At 41.1% G+C, this 12,757-nt stretch overlaps 1 protein-coding gene across 9 annotated transcripts in view; it reads right to left on the reverse strand.

The window, feature by feature from the left end:
* The window catches only part of MRTFB (myocardin related transcription factor B), a 128,494-nt gene that overhangs the window by 58,609 nt on the left and 57,128 nt on the right, over window positions 1-12,757 (reverse strand). For all 9 annotated transcript variants that reach the window (XM_040459003.1, XM_040458998.1, XM_040458997.1 and 6 more), the window contains 3 exons: window positions 5,017-5,082; window positions 2,928-2,983; window positions 1,656-1,731 (listed from right to left, as the gene is read on the reverse strand). In XM_040459003.1, the coding sequence (XP_040314937.1) occupies window positions 1,656-1,731; window positions 2,928-2,983; window positions 5,017-5,082 (198 nt within the window). The remainder of the gene's footprint in view (window positions 1-1,655; window positions 1,732-2,927; window positions 2,984-5,016; window positions 5,083-12,757) is intronic.

The following is a 12,757-nucleotide window of genomic DNA, read 5'->3' on the forward strand; positions in this document are numbered from 1 at the left end:
TTCTTCTTCTTCTTCTTCTTCTTCTTCTTCTTCTTCTTCTTCTTCTTCTTCTTCTTCTTTTTTTAAAGCAAATATGATTCTTTTTGATAGTTAAATGTATTTGCTTTGGTTTTAATTATATTAATAAAGCCTGTTAGAAGGCAAGTTGAAACAGACAGCATTGTTCCTTCAAAAATGTCCTTTATAGGTCGAGGTATTTTTAGGTGCGGAAGGAGCCCCGTCCCCAGTTACTTACCACCACAATTGCTTCTTGAAGATTCACTTAACCCTGACATTTTTTGGTAGCTGTTTCTACCCTACCACTTGAGTTCTGGAAAAGCTTTTTTAGCCCAATGGACTTCTGAGAACACACTAAGAGTAGTGGAAGGCATATACCCGTCACTTCCCACCCCAGATATGGAGATAGTCACATAATCATAGATTCTTTGGATTAGAAGAGACCCTACTTGGGGATGAAGATACCGACTTGCTACTTGGAATTTGTTTACAACATCCTACTGTGGTGTCATCCTGTGCTTCGTCCCCACCACAACAGCCTGTTTACTGCCATCGAGCCCTTTTCACAATCTGTAATTCATTTGTTTTGCCTGTTTATTATCTGTCTCTGCTACTAGATTGTAAGCTTCATGAAAGCAGGCATGGATCTGGCTCATTTGCTGGGTCTCTGGGGTCTAGTTCACTGGCCAATGAATGACCGCCTCAAATGAGCATAACCTTATTGCTTCTGGGACAGTTTTAAACATGTCTGACCTTCAGGATATTACTCCTTATGATGAGCGCCAATCTAATACTTTGTAATATCAACCTAATTCTAATACTAACTCTATCATTAGACCAGAGGAATAAATATAATATTCCTACTTGAGAAGAGTCTCTGAATCTTTGTGAGAAATTTCCAGATTCTTTCTGTATCATCTCAGGGTTTAACACACTCAAGACTATCACGGGTCAAGCTCCTAGTCCTTGCTTAATAAATCAGTCTGAGGAACAAAACAATGAAAGAAAACGTACTCAGGAGCTTATGGGGGGGGGGGATACTTTCAAGAATGCTCTGTCTTTAGACAGAAAAACATTCTGGTCTGAGTCATGTGTCTCACTAGAGACAGAACAGAACTGTCCCTACCAGCTTCACAAGTGATGAAGCTAGACCACTGAGGAAATCCGGTGGGCTAAGTGGAGAGTATTTATATTAATGGTCAGATCAAGCTGGACTGTTGTGGGTACGTAATGACAAACAAAAGATGTTAGGTGTGGGCAGTGCACCAGGTAGATATAACAGGGTCCATCCAGATAGGTGAAAATCTAGGGTTACACTTGTGGCCACTGTACCCTTTATGACTTAATGGGAAAATATTCCTCACTGATGAAGAAATCCCCTGGACCAAAAATGTTTTTCCAGAACAGATGGTAGAGACATCTAAAGCACCAGTTGGTGGGGCAGAGTCAGTTCATCAATTGGTTATTTGGAGAATCAAACCTTCCCCATGTATCTAACATAACATTTTAGCTTTGGGTCTTCATGTTGGCTATCCAATTTGGAGGATGTCAGCCTGTGGGGTAAAAAGTTATTAAGATGGGAATAAACAGCAATGGTGGAATTCTCACTTCTTTTCTTGAGAAAATGCAGCAAAATAAGCAGAAATAAACATTTTTACCTTCTAAAATGTGCATCCTGACAAGTTCAGAACGATCTGGTCGGCTCCGAATCTTATGCTTCAAAAAGTTTTCAGTCTTGAGAGAGAGAGAGAGAGAGAGAGAGAGAGAGAGAGAGAGAGAGACAGAGAAAGAGAGAAAGAGAGAGAAGAGAGTGAGTCTTACTATAAATTGTTTATGACTTATTGTGGTTTTGCATTTTTCTCTCAAGGTACTCCATTTAAATAAATTGTATACTCTTTGGTCATGATTTTGAGAAGAAAAGAGTAGCAATTAGTACTTTGAAGAGCTATTATCCAATACATAATTTAAACTGCAGCCTTCAAAACTGCACAGGCACTTGAAATGCATGCTGGCATAAAGTAAGCACTTTACAGACTTTTATTTTAAAACTTGGAAAAGGCAAAAGGCTCATAATTTGCACAGACATAGGATTTTGATCATTTAAATATCTAATAGCTACACTTCAGGTCAAGTAAAAATCCACCTAAATAACAAATTTCCTTAAAATCCTAATGTGTTTTCATTGATGAATTCATATCCTTGATCATACTTTCTTACTCAGAAAGGTTCTCAACTGAAACAATAAGGCTTTCAAATGGGTTTTATATTTTACAAGATTCTAAGAGATCATTATCGCCTTCTGGGAAAATTCCTACGGAATTTTTGGAACATGCTTATTTTCATATTGCATGATAGAAGTATTCCCTAAAGCAAAAAGAATGAATGTGCATAATGGTACTTTTAAACAAAAGTAATGAACATGAATTCGATGTGCAAATGGCATGGAAAACTCTCAAAGAATAGAGTGGAGTTGAAACACAGCAACTTCTTTAATTCAGTCAGATTCTCCTGCCCTTGGTCAAACGTACAGCGGACGCAGACCCAGTAAGGAAACCACCTAAAGATGTGTGGTTGTCGGGACACCACTTGGGCTGTCGGTCTGCTGGGGTAACAAGCGGCAGAAATACTCCATGGTTATTCTAAAACCTGCTGGTATGCCCCAGCACTGAAATGAAGAAATGCGATTTGTCCTTTATGTACAAAACCAGCTACTGGCTTTAAAAGAACAAAATTGGAACATCATGCATTTTCTACAAACTTCCAAGATTCAACTACCCCAGAATATATAACTCTGGAAGCCACCTGTCCTGAAAATACACTGCATTTTCTCTATGGATATATTCAGGAGTAAGATTGCTACTTGCCCACAGGTACTTTAAAATACAAGAGAGAAGCAGAGAAGCAGAACCTCTGAAACTGAAATTTCTTACTCTGGCTCGTTCCAAGCTTTTTATCTGCTCATGGAATGCAGCTGGGCTCTTCAAAGCTGTGAGAAGAATAAGAACCATGTAGACAGACGAGTTAATATTTCAGCCAAACGTTAGGGTACATTATGTTGATGTTCCTTCTTAATCTCACTAGTTTGCATCTACAGTTCCATTTATTACTAGTTCCTTTAGGAGATCTGCAAAATTTGAAACCTTAGACGTTTCAGAATTAAAATCATATATTCACAAATAAAACAAGTGAACATTGAGGATAGAGTTGTACACATAATGACAATACAAGTACCAGGTCAGACTACTTGGAGCCAACAGTTGGGCCAAATTACCATCACCAAGGGAACCGTGTGATGACTCCTTGATGGGTCTTTGCTCTTAGTGGCCATAAAAGATACCAGAAAAAGCCCAAATGTCCAGAGGACGTTTAGCCTACGAGTGGTCTAACCTTGAACACGAGAACATGCTACACTTTCTGTCTAGCAGAGCTGAGTTACCATTCACTGAGACCCCACATTGGACACAGTCCTACGCCCTGTGGTCAATCACAGTTATATCGTGGCTGATCGTCACCACCTCGCAAGGTAGGTATCAGGCCAAGTACAGACGAAAGGCTCAAAGTGGTTACCCAAATTCTCGAAGCCATATAGCTAAATTGTGATCAAAGTGGAATCTAAGTCTAGCATTGTGAATTAGAAGGTGTCATGCTCTTCCTATTGTACCACAGTGCAACTCACCCTAAAGACCTAATGATTCTTTAATATGTTAACTACTAGTACTTTAAATATTCCAGAATCCCAGAGGGAGGATAAGCAGTGTTTTACTAAAACATCACTTACTACAGTATTTCTATCAATTATCTTTGCAAAATCTTTTGTGTGTATGTCCACCTGTAAGAACTACAGGCAGTCAGACGCTGTGCATAGGATTTGGGCTAGGTTTACTTGGGCCGTCACCTCTAAAACTTGACTCTCTGGGTAGGATTATTTTCAGCTCTGGTACTTGAAGCACTGCAAAGATTCCCAGGAGACAAGCCCATACAGGTTTCTGTCTAGGGAGCAGCTCCCAAAATCAGACTAGAGCTGGCTTGGCAGTGGTGTTTTAAATATCACTGATACTATTTAATTGATTGGTTCATCATTGGCAAGGTGGTAGAGAAATCTGGCAGATCGTCAAACCACCTTTTGAGTCTATCATAATACTAAGATTCAAAATATTTAGATACTCAATTAATAGTAGTCCAGAAAATTTTTATTGGGAAAAAAGTCTACTGCAGAGAACAACTGTTCTCATAAGCCAAAAAAAGGTAGGGACGCATAAATTCATTTTGTAATTTCTTCTTAGTCTTTTAAAGCCATATAAATTACTTCTTCGAGAGATCAATTTTTAGACAAATATCCACATAAACAATCATAACACCAAAGCAACCACTCTTCCACCTCTAAAACATGAAATTACCTCCAAACTTGGTGAGCAAAGGTAAGAAGGCAACAGGCGAATATTCTAAAATTAATCAACTAAAAAATGAAGGCCTCGAAATACCTCCAAATTATCTACTTGGGCAAGAAAGATTTTATTAATTATAAACAGAATGTGTATTAATCCTGTAACCGAGATGCACTTAATTACAGACCAGACTGTACTGTACCAAGGATAATTAACTTGAATTAAATAAAGTAGAACAAGTTTTAAAGTTAATTTCATCACGTTACTTTCGCAAGTCAAAGTAACACTGGACCTGTTAGGCAGAGAGGAGTCTGATGATTTCAAAACTAAAACGAGGGCTCATGTTGGAAGTGAGAACTGATTTCAACCTAACTACCCCGTTTTCAAGGTGTTCTGTGTGTAATACAGAATTAATTCAAGCCCATCTTTTACAGTGCATCTGGTTTTCAAAATGTTCTTTGAGAGGATTCTCTTAGGCTGGCAGCGCTGTTGCCCGGTTTTCCGCATCAGCTCACGTGGACGCCGTATACTGACTGCGTGGACACAAGGGAAAGCAGAGTGCGGTCCAGGTTCTTCCCGGACGGGTGCGCTCTGTTACATCACACTGGAGGCGACAGTGACACTGAAATCTTACGTGGCATGATGCCCTGGTCCACCAGCTGTTCTCTCGTCCTCCTCTGTTGGAGCCTCAGCTGGAGCACTGTGAAAAGGAAAGGATCACCACTGAGTTTATCGGCAACTGCAGGTGCCAACAAGCGGATCCCGGAGGAGATACAACTACGCTTTATTAAACCCCTTCTACTTCATAAGCGAGTGAGGATAATACCTGGCACCGTCCAACTTGTAAAAAGAAAACCGATTTGTAGTTTCTGCCAGTTTGGTGAGCTCGGAAGTTCCCTTGGCTTCTTTTTTGTTTAGTTAGTTCATAATCTTAATTTGATGAATTTAGCTAAGTATTTGTTGTTTAAATACAATCACAACATACTCTGCAAATAAACAAAAATAGTTGGCTTATACCTAAGTTAAGACTTGGGAATAAAAAATTTTAACTTGTAGAAATAGAAATGTGAGATTCCTTGACATTAATTGGCTTTTTTTTTTTTTAAAGCAACAAAAATTTATTTTAAGATTGACTTATTCGGAGAGATTTGCTCCATCTGGAACGAGTTTTAAATAGCTTTAATGAAGGCCAAGTATATAACAAAAATTAGACTTGTGAGGTATTACTAATGACCCAAAGGAAAATTTCTAAATTAAGAACTTAAAGTTTAATAATCTTTGCACAAACATCACACCATGTCTCACTCTACAAGTTCTAAAAAAAGCCAAAATCAATCGATCTTATCTTTTTAATGAAGAGAATAAAGAATAAATCATGAGAATTTGTAGAGAATGAAGTATACGTCACAAAATGTGAAAATCCAGTTTGCCACATTTAATAAAAAAAAAGTTTCCCCTGTATTTCTCCAGCAGCTTCCTTTCCTAGCATCTATTTTTGTCTGGAAAATGAGCCGATCTTCACAAAAGAATTACGTGAAGTAATTTTGAAAAATACTTTCCTTGGTTTACCTTATGTTCAATTTTAAGTTTCTATTTTGATTTTTGTGGTTTCATCTATGGATGAAAACCAAGGTTAGGATTATTAAGGGTCTGAGTAAGGTTTGCCAATATGCTAAAAAAAAAATTACCTCTATGTACTTCTGGAAGAAAGAGAGAGAATTTTCTAGCAAGGGGGTGATGGCTGGCCCGAGAGGCTAGCTCAGGCCAGTCACGCACCCAGGCTCAAACAATATGCAAATGATGGCTCCTAGTTGTAACGACCCCCTGAGATCCAAAGGCACAGGGCCCAGGGCCCTTATATCCTTTGCTTTTTGCTTGCCCGTGTGCTGGGTGCACAGCACAGTCCTAGAGACAGTTCCAAAACAGTCTAGACTGCAAAATGGCTTGTAAACACATTTTCTTATTCAATGCTAGATATGAATGTCATCCTTTACTAAATGCTGAAAAATTTTTTTTGCTTCTTTTGGGGGCCGCAGGGATCACAAAGCATCAATGACCTCCCATTTAGAACCGAAGCAACTGACCTAAGATTCTATCACATAAAGCCAAAGAAAAATTTGATGAGTCAAAAAAATACAGGCACATGTTTCTCCCAGTAAAATGGCTTGTGACACTTTGAATCAATTATGCTCTAACACAAAGATCGTTTCCCTGATAACTTACAGTTTCCTGAGGACAGTATGTTCCCACCAAGGTACTTCACTAGGAACAAAAACAGCCAAAGAGATGACCTATGAACAGGATAGCACCCAAACGGCTGCATCTTCTAACATTCTTCTGTGAATGCTAAAGCTAACACTTGTGTGAACTTGAGACAGTCATATTCAAGAGGCCGAATCCCAAGAAGAGGAATACTGAGGGGAGAAAAGGGTCAGAACCGTCTCCAGTTCAAAGGCTGACACTTCTGGAACACGGTGGTCCATGTCTGCTGATGGATCTCTAGCAGTGGCAGCCTTCCTTTCTCACAAGGGGGTCCTCATAGAAAGGTGTAAAATAGAAAGAGTAATGAAAACATCAACAGCCCCCTTCTTTGGTTTAAAACAAACAAGCAAAGCACCGTACTTGTGAGACATTGTGAGACACACGTATCAAACACGATACAGATCTTTAGGGTGCGTGGCATCTCGGGATGATGGACACATTTGCAACAGCTTCATCTGCAAACCACAGTGATGACAGTAAGCCACAGAAAGCCGTGAAGCGTCTCCTGACTGCACGCGGGTCAGCGGCCCTCATGCACTTTGCTGGCAGCCCTGCCCGCCATCAGGTCATTGACTAGACATCATATTCTCATGCTGACATGCAAAGCGTGTGTGCTACCAGGAGGGTACCACACAACGTGGACGCACGTCACCGACGGTGAAGATGAAGCAAACACCAAACACAAACCACGTGTGTTTTCCATCCGGGTTCCTACGTGGCAAAACAAAGCACCTTTCTTATGCCATACTGCTTTCAGGGAGGGGAATCATCTTGCCCATCTATTCCCTTCTCGTTGCCTCTGTAACCTTCCCAAGAAGCAACATCATCGCACTATAGCGCTACTCAAAGCGGGAGAGGCGGGCGGCCTTTGTCTCCTAAGAGCCACGTACTGGGTGTCTGTTCGTGACTGCACGGAACACGTGTGGGATGCACGGCCAAGGGCGGCAGGAGCAGCAACGGCCAGGAATGGAGGGTGTGTGTCGAAGCAAAGACGTGAGGAAGAACATAAATGGAAGAGGCAGAGGTACAGATGACAGTCAGGGTGTAAGCCTGATGACCCAGTCTGGCTTAGTTTTCGCCTCTAACAGGAGCGGGGCGGCCCTGGACACACTGCACGGACTGTCAGGCACAACGCCCCGTGGAGAGCCTCGGGTACGTTGCCGCTTTGGGTCAGTGTTAAAACACAATTACAGGATTTGCCCACATTAAATATAACCAGTCACTCACAACCCGATGGAAGCTCTTCTGAGAATTTATAAAAAGTACAAATAGGTACAGGCTCATGATTCTGGGAAACAGCAAACCTCCTTTGGGTACTTCCCACTCAGCCCATCAGTAAAAAAGTTCACGTATCATAAGCGACAACCAGTCCGCACCCCAAAGGCAGAACGTCCAGCCCAGGAGAGGCGAGGATGGAACGATGCACACAGTGTGGCTGTCCCTCGGCACTGGACAACCGGAGCTGGCAGAACCGGAAGCTGAGCCAGGGCAGCGAAGGCGCGAGGGGTCCTGGAGACAGAGGACCTGACTCTGTTAGTAATCAGAGCACCACTCGTGGTTGTGGGATCAAGATGCTTTCTCGACTTTCTCCGGGGCCCTTATGAATCCGGCCCGGAGACCACTTTCCTCCCTCGTAGGCTCCACACTCGTGCTCCCGTGGACACAGGGAAGGCCCGGCCCGCTGACCTCTGCCGGGCCTGCCGCACAGTTGTCGTTCTTAAGACAAAGGAGTAAACTGCTATCCCGGCTGGTCTCTGGAAAAGTGACACACTCTGCATGTGTCAGTAAGACTGCGCTTCTGTAGCCACGAAGGCAAGAGTAGAGGCTGGTCCGGCGGGTGCTTTCTTGGGGTGGCGGCGGGTGGCCGAACAGTTGCCTAAGAAGCCAACGTCCAGGGCAATGGCCTTGCGTCTGAAAACTGAACCTCACAGCGTCCTCCCTGGTGCTGAGATGGGCGGATCAACTGAGCTACTGGGCTGACACCACAGCCTCCATCCTATGAGGAGATTAACTAAAACTGAGGGCTCTCCAAGGCCATTGTGCAAATACGACATGCAAGAGAAGAAAACATGTAAATCTAGAGAATTCTGAGGGAGAAAAAACCATAGTTCCAAACAGTCAGCGAGCGGCGACATCGTTTCAGAAAACAAAGGACACGGTAATAACAGAGCAAAATAGAATTCACGTTACCATTGCTCTTATTTGAACATTTTCAAAGAATGCCTTTGTCTTTGAAAAATGTAGAAATGAAAACAATCCAACACATGATCCTGATAAGTCCTTCAGTTTAACATTGTTGAGTTTAAACTCATTTGATTTTCTCAACAACGGGGGGGGGGGTTAGATATAAAAGATACGTATCTCATTATACAGCTAGCACTGTACTCTCTGCGTAAAAGCAAATACCTCAAGTTGAGAATTCTACGACGGCTCTGTTTCCTGATGACAAGAATCACAAGAGGTGCTCAAAGGACCTCCATCAACGAAGGGAGAGGAAGTGACAGAGTCATTTGCATACTGTATGTGGCACGTCTTTCTTAATTAGCCGAGTCCAAGTCTTTTATTTTTTATTAGAAGAAAAACTTTTCATCTAAGAGTCAGATATGTTCATTACACAGGCTAAGGAAATATACCAAAGGAGGAGGAAGAAACTAAGCAACAAAATCCCTGAGTATATCACCCACAGACACACAACTACTGTAACCATACTGGTGTATTTCCTCTGTCTCTTATCTAGGCCTAAGTTTGGACCCTCTGCTTCCACACATCATACCGTACATGTAATGAAAAATACTCTTTTTTTAATGACTACACATTCTTTGGCGTGCACACTCCATGGTGTACTAAATATCTGCCTGTCATTTAGCACGGAGGTCGTTTCCGATTTATGCTACTATATACAATGATGCTATGGTGGAATTTTTGTGTATAAAGTTTGTTCCTTATTTCCAGGTATTTCCCTAATTCCTAGAAGGAGTAATGCCTCTAGTGGTCCATAGAAGGTATGGCTGTGAAGTAGTGAGATGCATTTCTTCGGGGGCAAACCAGCGTCTTTGGAAATTATAGCAGATGGGGGAGGGCGTGAATACAGACTACTTTACATCTACTTCATGTAGAGAAAAAAAATTCTTAATTATTGAATTTTCCCAAGGTGGACAGGTCTTAATACTTTTTAAGGCTAACCTTCAGGGCTTACTCTTATATTTCAGCAGAGAGAAAAAAAATACAAACAATTTAAAAAATTCTATTTTGTGGTATTCTTTACTACAACAGATGAAAACAATAAATGTGTCAAGGGAAGTGCTGGAGGCTTGTTTTTTTTGTTTGTTTTTTTTTTTAAAGAAATGTAAAACTTGGATTTTTAAGCACCATTCCAAAAAATGAAAGGGAGCTTATTCAATGTTAAAGAGGAAATGTCTCTGTTATACGGCATCACAGATACTCTACACATTGAAGAATATTTTCTTTTAGTTCCTTTCCCCTGCTTTTTGTTAAATGGATTAAAATGTTTTTGGAACAAAATTTCCAGGTTAGTTTCTAATAGAAAAAAAAAAAAGAAACATAATATGCAATAATGTCTTTCACATAATACTTACACCCCACTTCAAAATTTTCAGCCGCTTTATGAACCAAGGCGATTTGTCTGTTCTCTTTTTTTTCCTGTAAGTAGAACGTTTGAAGTGCTTCTATAATATGACATAAAGTGCTTTTTCACTCTAAAGGAAAAAAGCCCCATATTATGCAGCATTTTAATAACATACGACAGTTTAGCATGAACTGGATAAGCCAGAGCAACGCGCAGTTTTGGCACAAAGGGCTTGCGAGGGGACATCTGAGGACTGTATACTACAAAAACAGGGCAGAAATGACCCTTTCTGGGAAGCGGTGTGGCAGTGGGCCATGATCTTGGAAATTCTCAATAAATAGCCAGTTTCACTTATGGGGTACTAAGGAGGGTGGGACAAGAAGGGGAGGGGACATAAGCAGCTGTCAGTGCGTCAGAGAACCCGACTGCGGGACATGGGGCAGGATAAACTGCAGAATCTCGGGGAATGAAAAGCCCAAAATCCTGAGCAGTCAAGGGAAGGCCGGCTAACCAGAGGCCAAAGCAAAGATGGAAAACCAAAGAATACTCTAGAATTGGTGATGTATCGACTCTGAAGTCAATACCAGGCAAAAACCAGGCCCTGGTTTCAGTTTTTCAATTTAATTTTTTCAAACAGATGTTTGAGTAAAGGGAATAAAGTGATTGGGGTTTGGCAAAAATCTATTACGGACCGTTAAAACTGCATTAACTTAGGGGCCTGGGGTGCCTGGGTGGCTCAGTCTGTTAGGCGTCCAACTACGGCTCAGGTCATGACCTCACAGTTAGTGGCTCTGAGCTGTGCGTTGGGCTCACTGCTGTCAGCAGCCCACTTTGTATCCTCAGGGTCCCTCTCTCTCTGCCCTTCCCCCACTAGCACTCTCTCTCAAAAATAAATTAACATTTAAAATAAATTAGGGGCCTGATGCTATGAAAACAAGACAACGTTATCATCATAACATCTTTTCAACAGATATAGGAGGGAGTGACGGGCCCCTAAGTCACATCTTAGGACAGTGAAGCCTGAGGGCCCCATTCAGTCCTGGATGCAGTGGTTTATTAAAGTGGCAGTTGAGTGGTAAAATGTACAACTACATTTGCTTACAGGTAAGGCCGAAAATTTGAAGTCTTGGAAAAATGTGATATTGAAATAGCAAAAGATTGATGAACTTTTCCTTGTCCTTAAAAATAAATGTTTAAAAAGGTGATAGTTATTAATACTGTACTATGACCACTATTACTCCAGATGCTTGGGAAAAATTACCATTTTTTCCCCTAAATATAAAACCATAAGGATTGTTAAAAAAACTATTTTTTTTAAAGCAATTTTAGATTTACAACAAAACTGAGAGGGAAGGACAGATTTCCCACATACCCCTGCCCCCCACACATACAGTCTCCCCCATTATCAGCAAGGTTTTAAAAAATGTAATCCCACCAAGATTCATATGTTCTTGGTGTGGACGGGTACTCTATAGTCAGAAGGTCACATCCTGAGAATTCCATCTGGGCCCGGGTCTCACAAATACACCATTATATGTACCACCAATGCCTCTGTTCAAAATCCATGTTTTAGGAGAATCTTTTCTATTTATTTGTTGAAATAAAAGTGACACACACACACATAAAAAAGGCATTAAAAAGAACAGTGAATGTTGGTCCATCCCGCTCCCCACCTCTAGTCCTCCACCATAAAGGAAAGCACTGGGAAGCTTCCATGGCTCCAGAGGGTGTTCTGTGACTATTCCCAGAATATTAAATATAAAATATGCAAAGGAGATGTATGGGGTGAGATCTTACTATTCATGTAGTTTGGTGACGTGCTTTAAAACACCCCACGAAATCTCGCTCATTCTTACCAGCTGTGTTAACGGCTGTATCTAACGTGTGGAGGTCTCAATTGTATACACGTTAAGTCTCTAGGTTTTTTGCTATTATAAACCAGGTTGCGGTGATTGTCCTCATTCATTTTTTTGGTATCCTTTCATGATGATGATGATTATATAAAATGTATGATAACAGAATATGCACTTCAAATTCTGATACGGGTGCTTTGCAATCCAAATGGTTTCAGCACTCTGTAGTCCCACTTACGACGTAAGAGAGGACACTTCTGCTCGTCCCTTCCCCAGTATGTGCGTCATCGTGTCTTAAGAGAAGTTTAAATTCAGAAACAAAGATCACTTCCACTCACCCCAGACCACTGGCAAATATCATGCCAAAAATAATAGTAAAATTTGATATAACTAATAAGGAGTAAGGGACCAAAAGACATCAAAAGAATTAGGGAGGGTGATGGGGCAGGTTTTTGACTGAATGTGGAGACATTTACGGTTGTCAGAAGCTCTAGGTAAGCTTTCTTTTGCAAACCTCGTATTTATTCATCAACCTGGAAGACTTTTCTGATGTTCCTGGGTAGAAACCTCAAGCACAAGACATCTCATTTTTTTCCCCTTCAACACAGCTGAGAGATGTACTAGACAGATTTAAGATATATTTAGAATAAAATCAACCAGTACGTGGTAAGAGG

This window comes from Herpailurus yagouaroundi, unplaced genomic scaffold (genome assembly GCF_014898765.1).
Source record: "Herpailurus yagouaroundi ecotype Mexico unplaced genomic scaffold, PumYag 222, whole genome shotgun sequence".
Classification (NCBI taxonomy): Eukaryota; Metazoa; Chordata; class Mammalia; order Carnivora; family Felidae; genus Herpailurus; species Herpailurus yagouaroundi.